Below are 23,508 nucleotides of genomic sequence, written 5' to 3' on the forward strand. Positions count from 1 at the left end.
TCAAAGTACCGTATAGATGTCTTGAAAGAGTATTTCTGCCCTTGCTGAGCTATAAGATCCCCAGGAAGACAGGGGAAGCCAAGAGGCATGTCTCTCTGGGGAGTCAGCCCTGTAACTGATCCGGCACCTCTTCCTTCCTGGACTCTTGCCCACTCCAAAGTCCGGAGGGATTGGTGCTTCGGGGGCTCAATCCATTCACACTAGCAACACTGACCCCAAAATACAAGTGTCCCTCACCAAGTGGACCCAAACAACCGGCCTTGAAGGAAGCTCCAAATTCTAGCATTCACTTGCCTTGTGTTTTCAAGGTGGACCAGGGAGGGGGAGGACCAGGGAGGAGGAGCGAGGGCCTTAAGCACTCCAGCGAGAGCCATTAGGGACTGCTGTCCTGGCACTGGCTATGTGGTCACTGTATGGGGGAGGGACTCGGGAAATGACCGCAGGATTCCTGGGATTTTCCCTCTCAGCTCTGTCTTCTACAAAATCCCTCTAAGGCCCTTTCCATCTCTGCGGACCTAGATAGGATCTAATGACTCTGTATTTCCCCTTGGCCCTGAGAGTCTTTGGAAGGCAAAGTGGGGTTACTTGAAGGGAAAGGGCCTCCTTGTTCACTTCCTCCTAGTTTGTCGCTAAGAATTTCTGTTTATTCTCTCTACCACCCTATTTGAGTCGGCAATGAATCCCCATTCATTGGGTGGGGAACCTGAGACCCAGAGAAGGGATGTGACTGGCTCAGAGTCACCCAGCGAGTTGGGGTCCAGCATCCCGCTTCCCAGCTCCCTACCACAGAAAAAGTCTGGGCCCTCAGCAGAGAAGGGGTGTCCCCGCAAGAGACAAGTGTCAGCCAGCTGTTCACATTTAAGAGTCCCTCAGAGGCTTAGTCATTACAGCAGAAGAGACTCAGGTTAGGTACAAGGAAGGGCGAGTGACAATGCCAAGAGAATGCTGAGGGAGGGTTGGTAGTTCTTTCCTCCCATGCTCATTCCTTTCTCCCTCGCTTTTCCTGAAGGCCATGCATGTAGCATGTCGGGCTGACTTGCCTCCTCGTGTCCAGCTGCAGCCCCTGAGATGTAGGGATGCAGTGGGGGGGGGGGGGTTCCAGAAGGCTGGGGCTGCTGCTGAGCACTGGGGCCTTTGGAGGGGTTGGGGACTAGACCAGTGTCTCATCCATATTGATGTCTCCTGTTGTGGTCCCTACAGCTGTGGAGTGATGAGGTAGATAAGGTAAGTACCTCCCCCGGGGAGGTGGGGGGAGGCTTGGAATGGATCTGGAGGGGCCAGGCCAGAGGCAGGAGGCCTGGCTTCCAGTGTTGGCCCTGAGGCTTCACTAGGACACCTTGAGGAAGTCACTTTCACTTTTCTGGGACTGTCAATTGTGAGATGAAGGGATCCAACTCATGGGGCAGCTGGGTGGCTCAGTGGATAGGGAGCCAGGTCCAGAAATGGGAGTGCTTGCCTGGGTTCAAATGTGACCTCAGACACTTCCTAGCTGGGTGACCTGGGCAAGTGACTTAACCCCCAGTACCTAGCCCTTACTGCTTTTCTGCCTTGGAACCAAAATACATAATATCGATTCTAAGACTGAAAAAAGAAAGGATTGGACTAGTATCTCTCTTCTGTTATGGTCTGTGTTTTCTTTGGCTCCAAGGGTTGATATTCTCATATTCTGTGGGTCCAGCCTTCTGGGCCATGGATTCTAGAGCATGATTAGAATCTGAGTCTACAGGGGCAGAGAGGAGAGTGAGATTGATCTCTGACTTCCTCATAGATGCATACCCTTGTATAATGGGTACAAGCCTGTTTGCCTTCTTAATGGGCTGGGGCTAGAGGGAGGGAGAGATTTGGAACTGAATTTTTAAAAATGAATGTTTAAGAAAAAAGAGATTCTTGTTCTGGGGGTATAGTTCAGAGTTCAGGACAAGAGAAGAGGGATCAGGATGGAAGGGTTGAGTTAGGAGGAGAGGGAGATGTCTTTGGCCTTGGGGAGAAGAGGCCCTTCTGGCCCCTGGCAGATGGGAGAGATGGGAGGGAAGGGAGGCGATTAGGTGAGAATGCCTCGGCGCCTAATATAGGGCCTAACACATTTATTCATGCCCTGAATAAATGCTTGTTGAATGACTGACTGGGGATAGGGGAAAGGGAAACTCCTGTCCTCTGATACCCCCAACCCACCCCCCACAACCCCAATCTCTTCCAGGCTGAGCAGGAGCTTCGTGTGGCCCAGACAGAGTTCGATCGGCAGGCGGAGGTTACTCGTCTCCTGTTAGAAGGAATTAGCAGTACCCACGTGAGTGTCCCAGATTCCCTTGAGGATTCTGATACCAGCTTATTTTTCAGCTTCCTGCCCTGAGCCACCAAAACTCAAACAAAAATCCCAAGTCTGGTAGAAGTGTTTTGAATTTAAAAAACAAAACAAAACACAAAAAACTATGGAAGAGGGATCTAGGAGAAAGCAAAACTCTACTAAATACTCTATTCTATTCTAAAGGAATCCCTCATGGTTGGGTTCCAAGCATTAATGAAAGGAAGAGTGCTTTATTTCAGACTACAGTTATACGTATGACCAGTATTATGGAGGGCAGCTGGGTGGCTCAGTAGATTGAGAGCCAGGCTTAGAGACAGGATGTGCTGGGTTCAAATCTGGCCTAAGATACTTCCTAGCTGTGTGACCCTGAGCAAGTCACTTAACCCCCATTGCCTAGCCCTTACCACTCTTCTGCCTCGGAATCAATACACAGTATTGATTCTAAGATGGAAGGCAAAAAAAAAAAAAACAGTATTGTGTCTGGTATTAAAGAGGGAGCCTCAGAGGAATAGGGTATCCTTATCCCCGGAAGAGAAAAGCATTTATTAAGTACCTATTATGTGCCAGGCTCTTTATAAATACCTCATTTGATCATTGCAACAACCCTGTGAAATAGAAGCTATTTTCATCCTTATTTTAGAGGTAAGGAAACTAAGGCAGACAGAGGTTAAGTGACTTATCCAAAGTCACCCCCAATAAGTGTCTGAGTCTAGATTTGAACTTGGGTCTTCCTGACTTCCAGACCCAGTGCTCTATACACCATACCACCTAGGTGCCTTGGAAAAAGAAACTACCCTGAGAATGGTTCTCCCTGATATTTGACCTAAAATTTAATGTCATTCTCAGAGAACCTACCTGGCAGGAGTATAGACTAAATTATAACCCCTCCCTCCTCACCCCCAAGGACCTTTCTCTCTGGGGGTGTGAAAAGTGGCCAGGGAGGGGGTAGGAAAGGGAACTGATGGTACTTTGGTGTCGCCCCCCCCCCCCCCCGCCCCCCAGGTGAATCACCTTCGCTGCCTGCAGGAGTTTGTGGAGTTTCAGGCCACGTATTATTCCCAGTGCTATCGACACATGCTGGACCTACAGAAACAGTTGGGCAGGTGTGCGGAATGGGGAAAGAGGGAGGGCGGGAGGGCTCTAGAAGAAGGCTGGCCTTGCACCAAGCCAGTTGCTCTGTAGTGACTCTGAGCCACTCTAAGCAGGGGAGATTGGATCTTTGGGGTGGGCTCAGCTTGTCTGCTGCTGCTCTCTCTGCCCTCACTCAGGAGCCTCAAGGAGTCAGGACTGAAAGGTTCTTGCTGGGGAGGGTGGGAGGGAGGCCATGGGCATGGAGGATACTGTTTTTTATGTGTGTTTCTCTTGCCTTTTGCTCATGCGGCCAGTACTCAAGGCGTGATGTAAGTATGGGTGGGTGGCAGGAATGCACCCTCAAGTTTGGTTAGAAACAGCTCACAGGGACATCTGCTTCCATGACCTGGGCTCCAGAGCACAGGGGTAAGGTGGGCGGCTCACAGGGGACAGAGCTGGAGGGGAGCAGAGCGCTCGCTCAGGCCACTCTCCTCCCTCTCTCTACACTCTCTGAGGATATTCCTCAAAATCACCTGCCCCTCCACCCAGGAACCCACTGGGAGTGCTTCCTCCCTCCCCTGTGTGGGGTAAGTGGGGGAGCCCAGCACTCCGTCTTTAGGCTTGCTGTCACTGGCCTAGCCCTTATACTTATTTTCTGCCTCAGAACTGATGACTCAGTATTGATGCTAAGATGGAAGCTAAAGGTTTAAAAAAAAAAAAAGTGATTTCTCCCTCTTATGACCCCAGAGCACTTTATTCTCTTATCATATTTTAATTTGTATTATATTGTATCTATCCACATTTGGCACATATAGTGCATATTATGTGTATAATATATAATATTCTACATATTACATGTATAATATATATCACCTGTGCCTTACCTCATCTCCCCTATTAAAACTGTCAGCTCTCTGAGGGTAGGAACTATCTTATTTATCTTTGAATTTCCCACAAGGCCTTACATAATACCTTTTACATAAAGGTGGGAAAAGATCTGTGATTTCTCTGATTATTTCTTCATGAGGAAAGCCCCATCCCATTGCAGGTTAGCTCATTCCTTCCTGGCCTCTTAGAAAGTTGCCCAGGGCACCAGGCACTTGTATCAGAGAACTTGAACTCAGGTCTTTGGGCCTTCCAGGCCAGCTTTCTAAGTACTGCCATGGTCTCTCTAACATATATTAGGTGCTTAATAAATGTCTTTCAAATGAATAGTCAACAAGTGTTGATTGCATGTATGCCCAGCCTGGTGCACTAAACAGGAATCCCAATTCTTGTCCTTAAGGAGTTCATAGTCTGGTTTGTGCAAATCCTGTCTCTCATTAAACACAAAACATGGAGTTGTACACTGAGGTGCTCTTGTTAAGAGAAGAGAGGGATGAGCTCTCCCTAAAGCAGGGGTCGGCAACCTTTTTGGCCGTGAGAGGAAGGCTCTGGAAACCTATTTTTCTACCTGTGTTTCCATTCAAATTAAAAAAAAAAGAAAAAGAACCCTTCCGTCCTTCCCCTCCAGATTTCCGGGCACCTTTGTGGGCAACACTGAACCTGCCTCCTCACCTTTGAGCAGTGCCTCCCTGGCAACGGCTGCTGCCACCATCCCAGTAGTACCCACCGTGGCCGGTATCCCCTCCACGGGAGAAGCTGCCATCAGCTTGGATGATGTGGCTCCACCTGCTAGTGGTACCCGAAAAGCCCGAGTGTTGTATGACTATGAGGCGGCTGACAGCAGTGAACTGGCCCTCCTGGCTGATGAGGTGGGCATCCTGAAGGGGACCCCAAGGTGTCCTCTTAGTGTGTGGAGGGAGGGGATCATAGGTGGGAAGGGACTGGCCTAATTAGTGATCTTTTGATGGTAGAAGGGAACAGGCAGAGCCTAGCTCCTTTCTGTCCCCATGGCCACTCTAGGGGCCAGAGGCCAAGGCTCATGGGCAGGTAGGTACCTTTCACTGGATCAGGGCTGAGGGTGGTGAAGGATCTGGTAGGGAGAGTCTCAAGTTATGCCCTCTTGGGCAGGTGGATATTGGGGCTCTAAAACTCCCCTCTACCTCCTTTCAGCTCATTACAGTCTACAGCCTCCCTGGAATGGATCCCGATTGGCTCATAGGGGAGAGAGGCAACAGAAAGGGGAAAGTGCCCGTCACCTACTTAGAACTGCTCAGTTAAGCAGGGTCCTGGGCCCACCCTCTGAGGGCTGCCACGGCTCCCCATACCTTCTCCCATCGCTTCCCACTTTCACCCTCAGGTGGGAGAGAGGAGGTGGGGGTGTGGGGGTGTGGGAAGGAAAAGGGTGCTGTCCCTTAACTCCTCTTGCTTCATCTTATTGTCTGTTCATTAACTACCTTGCCCAGTTCCTGGTTCAGGGTGGAAGCTGTGTGTCCTCCACTCCCCATCACATAACATTCCATCAGGGAGCAAAGGGGTCTCAGAGCAGCCCTTAGTCCCAGATCTTGCTTCTTCTCCCATTCTGCCCTAGAGACAGGACACTGAAAGCTTCCCTCTCCACTGCTTTTCTCAGCCCTCCTGCCCCTTCCTCAAAGCTTACTGAAGGAAGTAGATAGCCAGGGATTGAGGGAGGAAGCTAAGCCTTGGTGGGGGACTCTGGAGAGGGTAAGAGTTATGTGGAGTGGAGAAAAGCCTGGGCCTTGAAAGAAAATAGGTCTTGAATGAAAACCTCTCTGCTCCCTTGCTTTGGAGGCAGAGGGTCCTCACTGGTGCTTATGGTTATAGGGCCAAAGGCCCCTTCAGATAACATAATTATCACTTCCTCTGGACCTCAAGCTTTGGCTATATCCCTTAGTTGCCAAAAAAGAGAAAAAGGGGGCAGTTAGGTATCGACTGTGTTGGTCCTCAAGGGCCAGAGGGAAGGACATATAATGAAAGTGATCTATCTGGGCTTCCCTGAAACAAAGAAGAAAGTGGCTATTCCTCTCATTCACCTACCTAACCCACACCCTGTCCCAGTCCTAAGAGAGCAACCCAGGGACAGGGGCCATGGGAGCCTCTCCGTGGTCTCCTTACCATTGTCATTTCAGTCATTATACCTTAAGTGCAGCACCCTTCCTTTTATCCCTCAGGTAGGTAGTCAGACAAGGCTCCTGTTGCAATCTGTCCCTATGCTCTGTCTCTATCCCTTCTCACACTCACTTTTTAACTGGCATTTTTACTTCTGTGTCAATGCCCGGCTGCTTGGCCTCTTGTGAATGATAATAAACCATCTGTAGTGCACAAGTTTCTGTAAACAGGCTCCTTTTTTCGTAATTTAGTCTCAGGACTGTGATAGAGCCATGCCTTCCCCCCGGCAAGGTCTGGCTCTGCCCTGAACGACCAGCCCACAGGTAGGATGGCCTGTGTTCACCAGCCACAGAAGATGACTAGGAAAAATTTAACTTTCAGCATATATTTTAGACCTTACCCTTCCATCTTGGAATCAATACTAAGTATCAGTTCCAAGTATACTTCCAAGAAGAGCAGTAAGGGCTAGGCAAATGGGGTTAAGTGACTTGCCCAGGGTCACACAGCTAGGAAGTGTCTGGAAGCCCTATTTGAACCCAGGTCCTCCCATCTCTAGGCCTGGCTCTCTATCCATTGGGCCACCTAGCTGCCCCCAGCAAATATACATTTGAAAAGATTATTTGTATGTTCTGTTCTGCTTAATGGTCATTAAGCAGCACTATGGGGATGAAAAGGACCTAAGAGCAAGGGAGGTATTGGAGGCAAAAGGGAAGATTGGTCTTGGACATGGGCCTCCTTACCAAATTAGACAGTTCCCTCACAGAAGAAGGCATTCTCTCCCATTTTGTTCTCAGATACAGGTCATTATCACCCAGGTTGCCAGAGAACATCCCCATTGGGGTCTTGGTATAGCACAACTTCCAGAGAAGCCTTGGCGAGGCACTCATATGCTGCATATAGGGAGAAGAAAGGGGTCAGAATGGCAAGTCCTCAAGGGACACAGGGAAACAGAATGGCCCAAACCACCAAATAAAGACACATGTATAGGTATCAACTGAAGGTACATAAAAATGGTATTTGATTCTCACATGGACAACTTGTGAGAGTATTTTAGTATTATCCCATTTGGCAGATAACATACTTGTCATATGATTAGTTAAGTGTTGTGAGAAGTATTTCTAGTGCTCTTCCCCTATGCCATGCTGGCTTGTACTAAAAGTTCTAATGATACTCACCACACCTGTGTCTATAAACAGTGTTTTAATATCTGTATAAATAGAGCAGTTACAAAAAATGCAATAACACAGTATGGAAAGAGGCGCTTCAAACCCGTGCACACGGCCTCTTGTACTGTACATGGCACACACGCCTCTCGCCTAGCTGGCAGCGGGGGCTGGCCTCACTCGGGACAGGATCCACTGAGGGAAGATGGGCCCAGCTGCTACGAGCAGCAGTGAGAAATGCTCGCAGGAAGGGAATATGCTTTCATGGGGTGTTTTTTATACAAGTGTCTAAGAAAAGTGATCCTCCGATTCCACTGTCCTCTCCTGACCCAAAGGTGAGATACAAAAGTAAGGATGGATCCCCCAGAGAACCTGCTTGGACCATTGGTTTCCTGTAAGAGGTGCTTTGAGGGGGGGTAAGGGGGTTGTCTCAGGCTAACGGCCCACAGGCTGGCTGGAAGGAGGAGCCTGTGGAAAAGTCAACTACCCTATCTCTGTACATGCTGAACAAAGGCCTGAACTAGCTGAATAAGAGGTTCTTGGCTCTCAGGGCCTGCTTTGGAAGTTGAGGCTGGCTTGCCTTGAGGTGAAGGAAGGACTCCAGCAGCTGGGGAAGTAGGGGCTCCACGGCGGAAGTAACGAGAAAGGCTGGAGAGCAATGTACTCTAGAATGTAAAGGGGAAAGAGTAACATCAGCTCAGACTTTGACTTTGTCTCTCTCTGGGGTCCAAGGTATCCAGTTACTTAAGAGGAGCGTGTATTCCTCTATATCAGGAAAGTGGACAAAGGACAGGGTATCGGAATCCCTAAAGGACTGTTTCCCTCTTCCCCTGCCCTGAGGCCCCCTCCATACCAACTCTGAGCTGAGCTCCTGCTTCATTCGCTGTTTGTCCCTGGGGTGCACAGCTGGGTCCCTCAGGTAGCGTACAGCCTGGGAGATGAGCAGGTAGAAGCAATTTTCCATTGTAAACATCAGGAGGGACCTGTGAAGGACCACAGATTAGTTGCCAGAGCTGAGCAATGGGGAATAAGGATGAAGAATCAAAGACTGAAAATTCCCCATCTATCACCAATAAGATCCTGGGCTCAGATGAAAAAAAAAAAACAAAAAAAAAACACCAAACCACTTGGAGCTATATAGAAAAGGTCTTACTTCAGAGTCCTGGTCCCCTCCATCTGTGTGCTCAGCCCCACAGCCTGGGACAGGGATTCCTTTTTCTTGTCCAACTGTAGGTTTGGGGGGTGGAGGGGGGGGGGGGAGAGACATTAGAACCAGAAGTGAAATGCAGAAGATAAACAAAGTCTGGTAAGGGAGATATTCTAGGCATTGGTCCTACCTCTCCCAACATGTTGAGGGCCACGTTTACTGTGGCCAGGAGAGTCCCAAAAGAGGGAGCCACATCAGAGTCGAAGGTTGGGGTTGTGAAGTTCAGGGCAAAAAGGATATTGTATTCAGCAAGGTCTAGGGACTATAAAGAAGAGAAATTCAGGAGGCAATCACCCATCCATTCCTAATCCTTCTGATTCCACTCCCTATTGACTAAAAACATTATTTTCTCCCTATGCCCAGTCTTTTTTCCAGGGCTGAGACACAAGGACAGAATACCTGGTCCAAAATGATCTGGCAGACATCAGGGGTGAAGTGGCGCAGGGCAGCCAGCGTCTTGCTAAGAATTTTCAGGAGGCTATACTGGACTGTTCGAAGGGCTCTCTGCTCTGCAGCCTCGACATCAGGATTAGGCTGCTTTGAGGATGAGGGCTGGGGAGGGCGTTGGACTCTAGGAGTCACAGTTGAGGGCATGGCATCACTTCCATTTTTGTTCTATGGTAGGAGAAAAGAAACCAAGGATGATTTCCTCCAGGAACTCTTTCTGTTCTCATCCAGGATAGAAGTAATTAAGAGTTACAATGTTGGTATTGGAGTTAAGGAATGTCTTCCTGGAGCTGCCCTCACCTGTAAATAGTGCTGCAGCATCTTGCGGCTATGCAGGAGAGAGGTGCAAGCCTGACAGAGGTAACACAGATTTACCTAGAACACACCAGGAAAGAGGGAAGCAGGTAGGGAATGAGGGGCAAATGGGACATTTTTTTAAATCAAGAGTTTTATTCAGATTATTACAATCATGCTTGTTTCCCCTCATACACTCAACCTTGACAGGAGCTCTGAATGTCCTTTGATAAGAAAAACTACCTGAAGGAATAAGATACCTAAAATCCAACCCTTTGCTTCCAAAGGCTCCTTAGGGTCTTTGGACTTCACTGTCATGTGATCTGGAATCCCAGAGGATGTGGTCCCTGCTGCTCTGAATTACACTATGCCCCTACTCTCCCACCCCCTTAAGACCCCTGGATTTTGCCTTTCTAGAAACATAGGCCTCGTGGCCTACCTGACTAACCTGCATGCCAGCCCAGGATAGAAACCAAGCTGTCCCTTACCTGTATGTCTCTCATGAGCTGTGGCAAATGAAACTGCCACTCCTTCATGAAATTGGAGAGCTGCAGGATGAAGCCTACAGTGTGATCAGCTTCCTCTAGGCAGGCCAAACTCTGCACTGTCCTTACTGCATTGAGGCACTGGAGAGATAAGGAACTGGAATAAGAACACTTCCTATATAACATGGCTGGGGTCAAGGGTAGGAGTAGGGTGGAAGGGACCATAGTAACTTAAAAAAAAAAATTAACCCTCATCTTTTGTTTGAGAATCAATACTAAGGACTAGGCACCTGGGGTCAAGTGACTTGCCCAAGGTCACACAGTTAGGAAATATATGAGATCATATTTGAACTCGGGACCTCTCATCTCCAGGTATGGCTCTCTGCCCATTGGGCCACCTACTGTCCCCATAATAACTGTTAAGGACATTAAAGAGACAGTAACAAAGCAACTGGGGTCAATTCCTCTCCTGAGGAGATAAACTTGGATCCATTATCAAACAGGCAATTATTTTCATAAGGGTCAATCACTGAAAGCATGAAAGAGAGGAAAAAAAAACATCTAAAGCATGAATTGGCTAGGCAGTATTTCTAACTTTGTTAAATTGTCTAAGGGGCAACTCTAGCCCTCTTCCTAACCCCCATACCACACTAGATCCCTGCCCACAACCCAGTTTTCCATCTGACCATATGGGGACATGGATGGCCTAGGAGTCACAACTCCAAAAAGGAGCACAGAAGTTTCACCTGCAGAATTCGTTCCTGATGAACACCCACAAAGTCCAGGGCTTCGGTCAGGAAGTTATAGCGGAGGGTTTTGAGCAGACGTTCCATCAAGGACATGGACAGGCGGTAGACCCCAGGCCAAGAGGGGGCATCAAGGGATTTTCGAGAAGCACCAGGAGTCTGGGTGATATAAATATGCACAAAATGGCAAAATGGGACAAAGCTCTATTCTCACTAGGACAGAATGACCAGTGAACAGAGCTGATAAACAGAGAAGTCTTTATATGCCTCAAGAACTGTAAGATTGCTTCTTCCCAGAATCAACATAGTTACCAGCCCCCATGAGCCTATCATGAGGGAAAAGAAATATCATATAGTGGAAAGCATTAGACAAGTCAGAGGATGTGTGAGTTCTAGTTCTATTCTTGCTAACTTCTAAGCCTTACCTCAGTTTCCATATCTGAGGAGGGTTAGATTAAATGAGCTCTAGGATCTCTCAGCTCTAATATTCTATTATTCTATTGAAAAGGGGAGGGGTCAGAAAAAGGGTTCACTGGGTGGGCCACTGAGGAGGTACTCATTAAAACCTCAAAGTGAACTCCATAGCTAGCTACAGTACCAGTATTCAAGCTCATTCCTGCTCTGAGAGTATGCCTGCTGCCCCCTAGTCCTCACCAGCACCTTCTACTCTCCACTGATGGACCTGGAACAGGTGTGGCAGGGTCAAGAAGTCTTCACAGGGAAGAGGAAGAAGACCGAGAGCCCTAAAGTCAGTATCAGAATACAAAGGTCCTACTCTTGGCTTTGCCAATGGCTGAGGGTTAGCTACTCCCCCTCTCTGGGTTTATTTCCTCAACTATAAAGTAGGAAGAATTATTCTCCCTGATTCTTCCCATTTTCCACAGCTGATGAGTATAAAAAAGGTAATGTCTTTGGTTATGAAATTCTTGCTTATAAGTCAGAAATTCTAGGAGGAACTATTATAGTTCTCCCCACAGTAAGCTGTGCTCTCACAAGGATCATGATTCAAAAGGCATCAAGAATTACTTCAGGAAACTGGGATGGTAATAATCCCAATAGCAAAAAATAAGCTCTTCCATGAAGAGAACAACACTCATTTTAAATTGGGTGGCTGACTCACCTATACCTGTATTAGATGCCTGGCTGTACTCACCTGCACTGTTCCATTGGTGCTGAGTTGATACACACTTAAGAGGGGCAAACAGATGCTCTGGGTGATGCCAGCTCCAGCCACAGCTGCTGCACCCTGGGACACAGATGACATGTTCTGAAGGTAGCTCTCAAGATACTGAAAACTCAATATGTCACTACTCCTCCACCATGGATAGAAGTACCAAATACTAGAATATAGCAAGAGCTCTCTTGCCTTTATTATGGGGGATGAGAGTGGGGTAGAGAATGAGGAAAGGAAATAAATATAAGCCTCAACCATGACTATAAGATGCACTTGGGTTTCTGATATAATCAGCTCCTTCCAAACTCTACCAGGAAGTATCTAATGAAACAATTTAATCTGCGTAAGAACAGAAAAGGCAGTTTGGGGTTATCATAACTTCTTGGATTTATATTTCTAATAGCTCAGAGATGGTGGCTCCCTAAAACTGTCTTCTTCTTACCTGTTGGGTTCGGGCCAAGGTGAATAGAAGGTGAAGTGCAGCCTCTGTAAAGTGCAGGTTTTGCTTCATTCTCAGGCTCACCTCCAGGGTGGTGAAGAGAGTGGGCAGAATAGGGATTCTACGGGTAACCTGCAGCCAAGAGTCTCCATCCTCATCCACTTCACATAGTTCCTTGGCCAAGTGTAGGCCCAGGACACACACCTGCTGGAACCAAGAAGAAAGTAGACAGAGAGACAGATGGTAAAAGGCTCCTAAGGTTGCTTGTGGAAAGGGGATGGACAGACTACCCTTACCCCATCCCGCTGATCCTTGTGCCGAAGCCGTGAAGAATCGTCTGTCTCCATGCTGTCCTTGTCTTCTGGCGAAGTGCCTGAGGCCAAGCTGTGACGAGTCTGGTCAAAGAGGGCAATCACTTCTTCCTGAAGGGTCTCACAGACATTGAGCACCAGCTGGGAGTACTGTGGGATATCACTTACTGCAAAATAGACAAAGGATCCATTCACAGTCCCTTAATACCACCTACTATTGGGCTTGGGGGGTGGGTAGAGGTGGGGTGGGGTGGGAATGGATGAATGGTATTCCCCAGTGGTTATTTCTTGATCTAAAATGATATACAAATTTCAACCAAGTGAAGGATACAAAAGAGGTGAATTAGGGGCTAGGTGAAAAGAGAGAAACCGAGAAAATACTGTGAAGTTCAGAAAGGCAATGTGTACATGCCACACTTAAGAGGGAGTAATGGAAATGCTAAATTTAAGAGACTCAGATCTATGCCTGGATTAGCAGCTCCTCAACCCCAAATCTCCCACTACTGAAAAGACCCACAAAAAAAACAGGGCAAACCAACATCAATTCCTGAACTAGAAGAAAGAAAAGAGAAAGCTATCTTGTTAGGATTGTGGTGTCCTTTTTTGCTATCCAGCCCATCTCACCTTTCCATTCTTTCATCTGAAGGACAGTAAGGAGGGCTGAGAACACTTTGGCCTTAGCCTTTTCCATTAGCTGCTGGTCTGCCTGTAGGATTCCCTCCAGAATCTCCATCAGGGAGCTAAGGGTTTCATCCATAGAAGCCAAATCTCTGGGAATGAAATAAAAAACCTCAGATGTCATCAATAACTTGCCTTTGGCATCTGGATGCCCACTAATTAGTACTAATCAGATCCAGTTTTCTGGATCAGTCATGGTGGAAAAGATATACTAAAACCTAATGTGGGAAATTTAATTTTAATGACAAGTTATTACTTTTCTTAGAGCAAGGGACTAGGAAAAAGGGTCAAGGAAGAGATTGATTAACTCTTCCAACATAAAACCTTACCTCTTCCATTGCCGAAGCAAGATGAGCAACAGGGTACATAGCATGGATCCTAGTCGCAGGCAGTTCACTGATGCAGGGACTAGCAGCTAGAAAAAAATGGTTAAGTTAAAACCCTGTATTATGCTAGTTAGGAAACCTAACTTCCACACATCTAGTGGTACCCCCACCATTTCCAATAATTTCTTCAGCTCACTGTCTATAGATAGGGGCACTCAGAACCAGCCCTGAAATGATGAAGGGGAAAGAAGAATGGCAATCCCATAGACCTGAGACTTGGAGAAGGCTTGTTTCTATACAACAGATTCTAAAACTGAATCATGCCCCTTATAGTAAATCAGCTGTATAACTAACAGGTCAGGGAATTCTGAAGTACCCGACTTCAGCAAAACATTTCCTACCCAGTGGATTTAAAAGCTTTGAAACACACTCACTAATGCTTTGGTCCCAGCAAGCACATCAAGAAACAGGTGACATCGAACAGCAGAATCATTCAGATGCATTATATCTGCCTGAAAAAGAAGACAAAGAAGGTTTTTAGGTGGGAAGATTTTCCGATATGTAAAGAGAGAGAGAGAGAGAGAGAGAGAGAGAGTGAGTGTGTGTGTGTGTGTGTGTGTGTGTGTGTGTGTGTGTGTGTATGTGTGTCGGGGGTAGGTGGGTGGGAAGTATGTGTCTCAATCTCAACTCTAACAATGGACCTCAGCCAGTAATTTTAGGGGGGAGAGGGTCTCAATGTCAACTCTAACAATGGACCTTGGCCAGTAATTTTATGGACCAAATAAACCATGCCACCCACTTTGGGGTTTAGGAAAGTGACCATAATGATATCTGTCAAGTGTCAGTGTTCTTCTGAAAAAGAATTTCATTTTCTTAGCTAAAATCCAACTGTAGTCTGGACATGTTCAGTTTCTTAAAGGAGAGAAAAGAAGATGTTGAGGTCGCAAAGGCACAATTCAAGAAAATTCTGCCAAGTCATACGATATGGGGCTCACTAGATGAGTATTTACTGAAAGTGCTTTCTCAGCATCAAACTTCCTTGTATCTGAAGGTTCAGAGCTTCACAAATATAAACACAACACCCAGAACCTAGTAGGCCTAGAAGACACTTACTAAATGCTGTGGATTATGGTTATGGTAGTAGCTCCAATCCCTTAGGGACACCCAAAACTCAAAGGAGCTAAACTCTGGCACTAGGAGACGGGTTTCACAGAAGACACGTACATAGTATACTTCAACTAAGGATGCATCCACTGAACCTGAATTCTTAGATCATTATTCCAACTTCTGCTGAGAACACATCAACTAAACTCTTTGCTAAAGCTTAAGTTCATAGCACAACGGTATCAAACTGGCAAAGGAAAATGCAAAATGATCCTCCTGGAATCTACTACTGAATCTCCTTCCCAAAGTGTACACTTGGGGACAGACATTCACAAAGAGTTCTGGACCTAAAAACTCCTTTTTGTTGGGATAGCTAGGTGGTTCAGTGGATTAAGACCTAGGCCTATAGACTAGGGTGGGTGTCCTGGGTTCAAATTTGATCTCAGATACTTCCTAGATGTGGGACCCTAGGCAAGTCATTTAACCTCTATTGACTAGACCTTACTGCTCTTCTGCCGTGGAACCCAAAAAATAGTATTGATTCTAAGACATAAGATATGGGTTTAAAAACATAACAAAAAACTTTTGCATCTATGAAAATTGTAATAATTGCTTGTTTCCTTGTTTCCCTGAAAGGATTAGAGACTGAAATTTCTGCAACCAATGAAAGTGAACCAAAGTGTCCTACACAGAGGGTGCTGAAAGACTGCTCTTATTATATTAACAAGATGACCAACCAATAAGTATTTGCTGAGTACCCAGAGATTGTAACAATAGAAGGCAGTTGGATATACTCCTAAACTGTGGGCCTTATGGAAAAATGAAGACTATCAGAACTTACAATTACAACAGAAGGAAAAACAGGAGGTGTCATTCCTGCTGGGAATAACACCTTTATGGTTTTATCTAAAGAGGTTAAACAGCTGTTTTAGCCTCTTCTTTAATACTCACTGCTGGCTGCAACACCTTAAGTCCCTAGTGATCACTCCTAGGTCTCTCTGTAGAGAGCTGGTTAATGACTTAGCTCTCACAGATTTGCCCAAGGGGTGGGTGGTGACTTCCAGGAATCTCAATCCACTCTACACATGAGAAACAAGCGAAATAAAGCTGCTTAGGACACATGCTTACATGGCTGGTGGCAATAATGAGAAGCATCCGCCAAGCAGAGATCAGCATCTGGTACTCCACCAAAGAGGTGCAGCCATTGCCTTCTGTCTCTGCCATGTGGTCTGCCAAAGACTTGATATAACCTGACCAATAGGCAAAACGCTTCTCACTGGAGAATTTCTTGAGTGTATCTTTTAGGGACTGGTCCAGTGAGCCCCTAAGGAGTTAAGGGGAAAAAAGGGACAACTTTAAGCAAGACAGCAAAATGATCAAACAGTGCCCTAAAAGGATAAAAAAACAAACCCCAAACTCCACCAATCTCCCAAGGTAGACAACTCAGGCCTTGTTTTCTACATTTTCTATGTAGATGGTTCCCATGATACTCCCCAAAGCATTTTTCTCCCCTGGGCCATTCACTAAATCCAATGCTTGATGATTCCATCAAATTAGCCTATATCACAGGGCCTCTTCCACAGGCACAGAAACTTGCTTTCCTATATACATTCCTGATATTTACAAAAGGTAACAAAGAAGGATGACTAGGAGTCTTAAAGAACACATGCTAAGAGTACTACTGTGTCTCTAGAAAGTTAAAAATTCAAACTATCCCTTCTTTTGCTTGGGTTCATAACACTAAATTCTCTTCCTGGAAAGAACAATCTAAAAAAAATGTCTCCACCCAAGCCTTTAAATAAAGTCTCAAGAGGGAAAAAGACTCACTTAACTACATAATATATCTCCAAACAAATGATCTTCATAATTAAGGCACAGGTCTCCAGGATACTGGGCTAAGGAGGGAAAAAAACAAAGAATATACCAATTACACAAAGAAATCTTACATCTTAGTATTCCATATCTAGTCTTCAGACATAAAACAGAAAGCAAACATGCACAAAACTCATTTGGTTTCTAATGGGACAAGGAGATCCTAAACTAAAATTAGCAAATGACTTGTAAGAGGCAAAGACCTCAGGGTAGTAACGTCTCCAAAGCGGCTGACATGAACTGGATAGAGTCATCCATTACATATGTGGAGAATCAAGAATTCAACAGCCTTTTTCCAGGATAAGGCTTAAAAAAAAAAAAAGGGCAAGAGTGTTATTTAAGAGGAGAAATGCCTAGGATTTCACAAATCTGACTCAAGCCCTTTGAGGAAATAGAGAAGGCATCTGTTCCTATTCCTATCTGTTCTTCAAAACCTAGCCTTTCTCCCCCCCAATTTTTGTTACATTCATTATCATCTCACCCAACTTACTTCAGATGTTTCTGAGGGAGGAGATAGGGTCCCAAATAACGGGCTGGTCAAGTTCTCCCAAAACTTTGGTCTAAAAAAGGGTAAATATATTGTGATGATGTTGGTTATTCAATATAAATTCCTTAACTCACCCCACTGCCACTGTTCTCAGTGATTTCTCCTTAAGAGACAAGAGAGCCTCAACAAAAGTCATCATCTGGTGGTTACTGCTAACACTTCCCAAGCAAAGAGAGCCCTGTCAATCCATCTTGCATTGCTCTGTGACTTAACATGCTCCCTTGGAGCAAAACCAACCAACTCAAAGCTTACACCTGCTGTTTGTCACTCTGAGAAGTGCTGATGGAATTAAACCAAAGGCGACAGGATTAAAGCAAGCTGAGTTTTGAGGCAGCGATGACCCCTGCTGGTGGGCAGTGAAGAAAATACTCACTTGGTCCTGAGAACCAGCATGGCACTGTCCCGGCGATCCTGCCACAGGGCATGCAGAAAAGCTATGGCAGCACGGTGCAGCAGAGGTGGACACCAATATCTATCTTGCTGTTTTGAATCAATTAACTCTAGTACCACCTGGAGACAGCTCCATTCTCCAAGACTGAATTCCTGGAAAAGAACAGAAAGTTCAGACTGTATCTACCAGCACAGATAGTCTTTGGAGGATTGAGCACAAAGCTGACTTCCTACAGAGAACTCCTTCTAGGTCCTGCAGCCAGCCCAGATTCATTGAGGAGAGGAACTTACTTTGGAGCCATCATTCCCATCTTTCACTTCAAGGTTCAGAAAAAGCTCAATGAGGCCAGGTTGGGTCTCCACGGCAACAGTGAGAAACTCTAGGATCATAACCTTGATGCGCATATCCTCGATTTTGCTCTGCAGCCTAGTCAGAAAAGCATCCCGGATAGCAGCTGCATCACTGCCCAGGCAGGCATACACGGACATCGGGGCAACCTGTGGGGACACCAAAGCTGCCAATGTGGCAAATGTTCTCCCATAGAGGCCAAAGGTGGGCCAACTATTTGAAGGAGCATAAAAGGGGGAAAGAATAAATTTAGGAAATCCATAAAAGAAAATTATAGTACAAGGAGGTCTATTCAGAGAAAACCATTTTACAAACAGCACAAACTTCACCATCTCCTTTAATAGCTATTTCCCCTAAGGTAAAGTTTTACATGGTTCCAAGGTACCAAAGTGAAGAAAAATCACAATTTTCAAGACTCTAGCTTGTAAAGAAGAATCCTACCGTTGCTAAGCGTTTCAGCAGCTGGATGGCAAGTCGTGGCAAGGCAGGGTCATGTTTGTGATAGATGTATTTGGCCAAAACAGCAATAAGGTTGTTCCCATGGGCACCTAGATAAATTAAGAAGAAAGGGAGATTTCAAAGTTATCTGATCCATGGGCCTACAGAGAGATAACTACTCAAAAATGGTCAAAATATCCTATCTAAAATATGTAGGTGCCACAGAAATCCAAGGAAACCACATTATATTATCTTTTGCTAATTGTAAGTGGATGAAGATATGAGAGCAAGATAATGGACACAATAGAATTATATGTTGAACAGTGTCTTCCAGTTAATAGGTTAGTAATGATAATAATTAGAATGACAAGGCTCTAAAGAGAAATTGGCCTTTCGGAAAATGAAAGAATTTTAAGGTTCAAAAGAATCAAAGAAATTAGCTAGCTTAGCTTCTTTGTTGTAAAGATGAGGAAACTGAGGACAAGATTTACCTAAGATGGTAAGATTAAGTTACAGGACCGGCATTAGAACTAATCTCTCAGTTGAATGATAGCCAGACCACCACACAGCTTCCACAAGTGGTGGCTGAAGAACTACATGTCTCAACATGGAACCAATTAGGAAATGTTTTCTGCTAAACCCTGCATAAAACCTTACATTGTGTACAGACCTGCTGCTGGCCATGACAGAGGTACTTACCATGTTGAGTGAGAGCCTGTTCCAGGGGAGACACCACATTGGAAGGAGGTTTCAGTCTAATAACATTGTTGGTCACTGAGAATGCCAGTTTTACTGTCTTGATGAGTAGTTGGCCTTGCCCCTGACCTTCTGTCCCATCACTGAAAAGCCAAATGAATACTCAAGTTGATTCAGACAATGTCATTCTCATCATATGTGATCTTTCAAATTAAGAACTTGACAGTGGTCAAAGACTACTATAACTTCTGGCAGACACCCCAGGCCAAACTCAAGACTGAAGTAGTTAACTCCCTTAGCTCGAATGATATAATGAATATAAATTGCTTTGCATACTTTAAAGTGCTAGAGAAACATAAGTTATTATTATCAGCTATGTGACAGTCTAGGAGCAAAGTGTAACCATATAGAAACACACCACCCAATGCCATACACATGCAATCAAATAATACCATGTAGAAAAGTATGCTGTATGCACAATTAGCTCTGAATAAGAATAGTATGACTATAGCTTGAAGCAGAACCCTATTGTAGTTCATAATAATCCAATTGGGGCTGCAATGAAGTTATCTATTAGGAGAGCAAAAGGTGAAAATCTTCACATGTATAAATGGGTATCATATTGTTTGCCTTCTCAATGGGTAGGGCAGAGGCTGGAGAGAGGTAAAGAATTTAGAACTCAAAAAACAGACATAGTTTGTAAAAAAGAAAAAGGGGGAAAATCTTGTAGACCACATTCTAGGCGAATTTAAATTAGGATAACTGGGAGATATGGGATCAGTAACGACAATACAAACACACAGAGAAAACTTTTTCTCTTTTGGCTAATACATATGCTATAAATCTGTTTGTAGCCATGAGAATAACACAGAAAGACAGGGAAAGGGATGCCATTTGTTAGCACAGAGGCTAGCATCTTCTGTTCACCTCAAAAGAAACCAGTAAAATCCACCTGATAAGGAATTAAAAAATCCTACCCTGGTGGTGGGAAATGGGACTTACCTTCTGGGCTGAGCTGCCATCACCATGTCAATGGTGTCCACACCAATGCCCATGATGTTGATGACCGCTTGACCAGCTTCAGTGTTGGCCAGGCTACAGATACAAAGAGACTGTAGACTGGGAGAATGGCTAAAAAACAAGAGAGTTCTCTGAGTCCCTCAAAAGTCAGCAAGGACATCTTTGGATCATAAGGGCAAGGTTAGAAAAGCATAACTTGCCAGACTCCATTTATAGAGCAATAAGGAGCCTTTTCTAGATAATCAAAGACTATTTAACAAGCAATCTGGCCTGTTTTGTCCTTTTATCTCCAAATGCAGATAGCACAAGAAAAACAAATCCACATTAAATTTGCAGGGAAATTTACCACTGAAAGTTTTTTCAATCAAGAGACAAGTAGCCCAGGCCACACATACAGCAGTAGCTTCTCCGGAAAAGAAGATATGCTGGCCTTGCCCATTAGGCTTTTATTTTTCTTCCTAAGGCTTGCTGGAGTGGCTGCTGGCACAAGAAATAGAATCTAAGCTTTCAAACCCCATCAGCTCTTTCCCATCTCACCTGCTATGAATGTCTGACTCATGGCATAAATTCAGAATTGCATGGATCAGCTCAAGGATCAGGCAGCCTGGAATCAGAAAAAAAGGAATAATCTAATTCAGGATGTCAGGGAACACAATCCAGAAAACTATGTTATAAAATCTTATGCTGCAGGACTTAACATACCACAGGAAAGGAAAACCATCAAAGAAATAGTAACCACACCTTTGTTGATCCCTCAAATCCCCACATGTTCTCTTTTAGGAATATCCTTACCAATTTGTTCTCTCACTCCATGGACATTGTAACGCCACTTGTGATAGCTGGGAAGCATCTCCTTCAGCACAAACATGATGCAAGGGGCCAGCCCTTGGCTCTGGGTGCTACCAAGCTGACCCTATAGGAAACCATCTCATGAGATCTATTGCTATGAAGCCTTTCAATTACTGCAGAATAAACTGCCAGAGTTAAAGTCCAAACAGAATTAAGGTAATGCCTTTGCATTGTATAGAAGCAGGAAGCCAGTGGATACTGATAAGAGAAATATTTGTTAAGCCCTTAAGTCAAATGAACAGTCTACATGAGGTCCTTATTCATTTGGGAAAGCAACTCAGTGTCAGCATTAGGGAGGAGACAAACTAATAGGGAAGAAAAGTAGTTATTTTCAGCATTTAAGGATATATGATTTCTCCCATGAACATTCTACAGAGTTATGTTTACACAAGGGAGATCTCACAGCTTAAACTCCTTATACTACCACTACCAAACATAATTCAAGGAATCAGAATCTTGTAGGGTAAATGCTTCAGAACCATAATCGATGAGAACTTACCTTGACAAGAGTGGTGATTAAGCGTAAGAAGGCAATGGTGACTCCATATTCACCCTGTGGCTGCTCACTATTCATCAAGAGGTTTCCATAACCCCCTGCATTCATTCCCTCAGCACTGGTGAAGGAGAGAGAAGCAGCATGAAACCCAAAACACAATTCTTGCATTCCCAGGGTAGCACCAAATTTTTCATAGAGCATTCCAGTTACCTCTCAGGAAGCCTAATTGTAACAGCTGTGCCAGAACTCTACAAAATGGCCTGTTTTATGCTTAGTGGACATAAATAAAATACATTTCATTCAAAAAGGTTTTCAGTAAAGGATACATTCCCATGCCTAAAAACATGCAGTGCAAACATGCTTAAATTATAAGGAAGAGTAAGGTAAAAATGAGCAGAAAATATGGATCCTACTGTTCTATGAGTTGAGGGCTGCTGGGTTCATTGAAACTCCTGAGAAATAGGAACAATGATTTGGCCATTTTGCATTTTAAGAACAGTGGGTCAAATACCAGGACCCAGGATATATGGATTCTCTAGGTTAGAAAGTAAACACCCACATACTTTAGAGTAAGTGCTGCTTGATGCCAAACATGTTCTTCAACAAGGCTTTCTGGTGGAAGGAGAAGAGCCACAGGCAATAGCCTCCCCCCCTTCTCCCCTCTTTAAACCAGCCCTTCTTTCCTTGTCACCTCTTGCATCCAAAATGGAAGCTGAATGGGCAAGTGGCAGCAGGAAGCAGGTAGATAAAGGGGAATTATTCATTCATTTTAATTATTAGTGAGGATGCTCTAGGTCTCTTAACAGATTGTTTTTCCCCTAGCTAAGAGTTGGCTCACCTAATCATCTGACTCATATTGGAGACTGGATGGGCTACGAATGGCAGAAACCCTGTATGGCGAAGATCAGTCCAGACCTATGAAGGGAAGAGAGAAGCTAAGTATTTCTTTTTTGCTCCATCTGTGCATATTCCATAATCTTCAAGTGGCAGGAAAATGGACTCCCACCTTAGCTGGATTCCGGGCAGCTAATACAGTCAAACAATTGACACAGGAAGCAATGACATCCACAGGAGGAGAGATCACAGTTGTTAACCTAGTTGAGGAAAGAAAATCAGGCCCTCATATTTCCTGAAAGTACTGCACTCCGTAAAAATAGTAATACAATTTGTTCCATGACAAATATTATTTCCAACTCTTCTCCTTCCAAGTTTCTCTTCTCAGTTAGGCTAGATAAACAGGAAAGCCCTCTACTGGAAGAAGAGTAACTATACCAATGCCACCCACTGAGTAAACTGGCTTTGGACCAATGGATGTGTTGTTGTAGTTCCTAGAAACCCTAACATGTCTGAGAGTAATTTCTTAGAGCAAGAAAATTCTGTTTCAAGTGCTTTCATATAACTAGGGGACTGCTCATCAGTAACTTACCTCTGCAACAACATGTAGATGCGTGAAGTGATTGGCAGGAGACAATCAGCTATGGACAAATCAGTGCTGATGACCTTGTGAACCAGGTCAATGACAGGTTTGACTCGCTGGCAGTGCTGAATCACATCTGAGGGGAAAGGTAGTTTGTGGGCTTGAAACTAACTCCTTTTGGATCATTGACCAATCCTATGTGAAGCAAATCAGCAAGACAGTCCCTTGATGGTCCCAAGTTCTAACTTCCTGTTTATCCACTTCCCTCTCCCATTGTGACTGACTCCCAAGTTGTTCTTACCTGCTGTGGATACAACATGTAGTAGCATTTCAATCTCACAAGTGAACAGAGTCCAACTGCTGTAGGAATATTCCCATCGTACTAGATAAGCCCGGTCATCCAGCATTACCTGACCCACTGTGCCCTGAGGTATACGAAGATTGGTCTGACCCCCTATAGCAGGAATGAAGAAGGAAGAAAAAAACAAGCTAATCCCTGGCCACTCAAAAGTAAGATAACTCCTCCTTATATCTCCATTCTCCTTCTCTTTTTTTGAAACCCTTACCTACTGCTTGGAACTGACACTAAGTATTGGTTCCAAGGCTGAAGAGCAATAAGGTTAAGGGACGTATCCAGGGTCACATAGCTAGGAAGTGTATTGAGGCCCTATT

The 23,508-nt window shown here is 44.9% G+C and overlaps 2 protein-coding genes across 6 annotated transcripts in view; one reads left to right on the top strand and one right to left on the bottom strand.

Moving 5' to 3' along the window:
• SH3GLB2 (SH3 domain containing GRB2 like, endophilin B2) overlaps positions 1 to 6,604 on the top strand; it is a 30,194-nt gene extending 23,590 nt beyond the window's left edge. For 2 of the 5 annotated variants that reach the window (XM_044664006.1, XM_044664009.1), the window contains 6 exons: positions 1,201 to 1,224; positions 2,198 to 2,287; positions 3,308 to 3,408; positions 3,691 to 3,705; positions 4,890 to 5,130; positions 5,432 to 6,604. In XM_044664006.1, coding sequence (XP_044519941.1) covers positions 1,201 to 1,224; positions 2,198 to 2,287; positions 3,308 to 3,408; positions 3,691 to 3,705; positions 4,890 to 5,130; positions 5,432 to 5,539 — 579 coding nt within the window. In that variant the 3' untranslated portion in view covers positions 5,540 to 6,604. The remainder of the gene's footprint in view (positions 1 to 1,200; positions 1,225 to 2,197; positions 2,288 to 3,307; positions 3,409 to 3,690; positions 3,706 to 4,889; positions 5,131 to 5,431) is intronic. The other 3 variants (XM_044664005.1, XM_044664007.1, XM_044664008.1) reach the window with 2 other exon arrangements.
• Positions 6,605 to 7,569: 965 nt separating this feature from the next.
• The window catches only part of NUP188 (nucleoporin 188), a 46,128-nt gene continuing 30,189 nt past the window's right edge, over positions 7,570 to 23,508 (bottom strand). The window contains exons 16-44 of the mRNA XM_044664010.1: positions 23,138 to 23,290; positions 22,846 to 22,972; positions 22,426 to 22,513; positions 22,258 to 22,334; positions 21,423 to 21,537; positions 20,867 to 20,987; positions 20,612 to 20,678; positions 20,057 to 20,185; positions 19,058 to 19,197; positions 18,362 to 18,468; positions 17,863 to 18,069; positions 17,555 to 17,724; positions 17,125 to 17,194; positions 16,590 to 16,657; positions 15,891 to 16,086; positions 14,093 to 14,170; positions 13,662 to 13,747; positions 13,279 to 13,424; positions 12,640 to 12,821; positions 12,347 to 12,547; positions 11,884 to 11,976; positions 10,731 to 10,889; positions 9,988 to 10,125; positions 9,506 to 9,580; positions 9,158 to 9,373; positions 8,889 to 9,020; positions 8,705 to 8,778; positions 8,405 to 8,534; positions 7,570 to 8,216 (exon numbers count right to left, since the gene is read on the bottom strand). Coding sequence (XP_044519945.1) covers positions 8,040 to 8,216; positions 8,405 to 8,534; positions 8,705 to 8,778; positions 8,889 to 9,020; positions 9,158 to 9,373; positions 9,506 to 9,580; positions 9,988 to 10,125; positions 10,731 to 10,889; positions 11,884 to 11,976; positions 12,347 to 12,547; positions 12,640 to 12,821; positions 13,279 to 13,424; positions 13,662 to 13,747; positions 14,093 to 14,170; positions 15,891 to 16,086; positions 16,590 to 16,657; positions 17,125 to 17,194; positions 17,555 to 17,724; positions 17,863 to 18,069; positions 18,362 to 18,468; positions 19,058 to 19,197; positions 20,057 to 20,185; positions 20,612 to 20,678; positions 20,867 to 20,987; positions 21,423 to 21,537; positions 22,258 to 22,334; positions 22,426 to 22,513; positions 22,846 to 22,972; positions 23,138 to 23,290 — 3,722 coding nt within the window. The 3' untranslated portion in view covers positions 7,570 to 8,039. The remainder of the gene's footprint in view (positions 8,217 to 8,404; positions 8,535 to 8,704; positions 8,779 to 8,888; positions 9,021 to 9,157; positions 9,374 to 9,505; positions 9,581 to 9,987; positions 10,126 to 10,730; positions 10,890 to 11,883; positions 11,977 to 12,346; positions 12,548 to 12,639; positions 12,822 to 13,278; positions 13,425 to 13,661; positions 13,748 to 14,092; positions 14,171 to 15,890; positions 16,087 to 16,589; positions 16,658 to 17,124; positions 17,195 to 17,554; positions 17,725 to 17,862; positions 18,070 to 18,361; positions 18,469 to 19,057; positions 19,198 to 20,056; positions 20,186 to 20,611; positions 20,679 to 20,866; positions 20,988 to 21,422; positions 21,538 to 22,257; positions 22,335 to 22,425; positions 22,514 to 22,845; positions 22,973 to 23,137; positions 23,291 to 23,508) is intronic.

Source organism: Gracilinanus agilis, chromosome 2, assembly GCF_016433145.1.
Source record: "Gracilinanus agilis isolate LMUSP501 chromosome 2, AgileGrace, whole genome shotgun sequence".
NCBI classification, from domain to species: Eukaryota; Metazoa; Chordata; class Mammalia; order Didelphimorphia; family Didelphidae; genus Gracilinanus; species Gracilinanus agilis.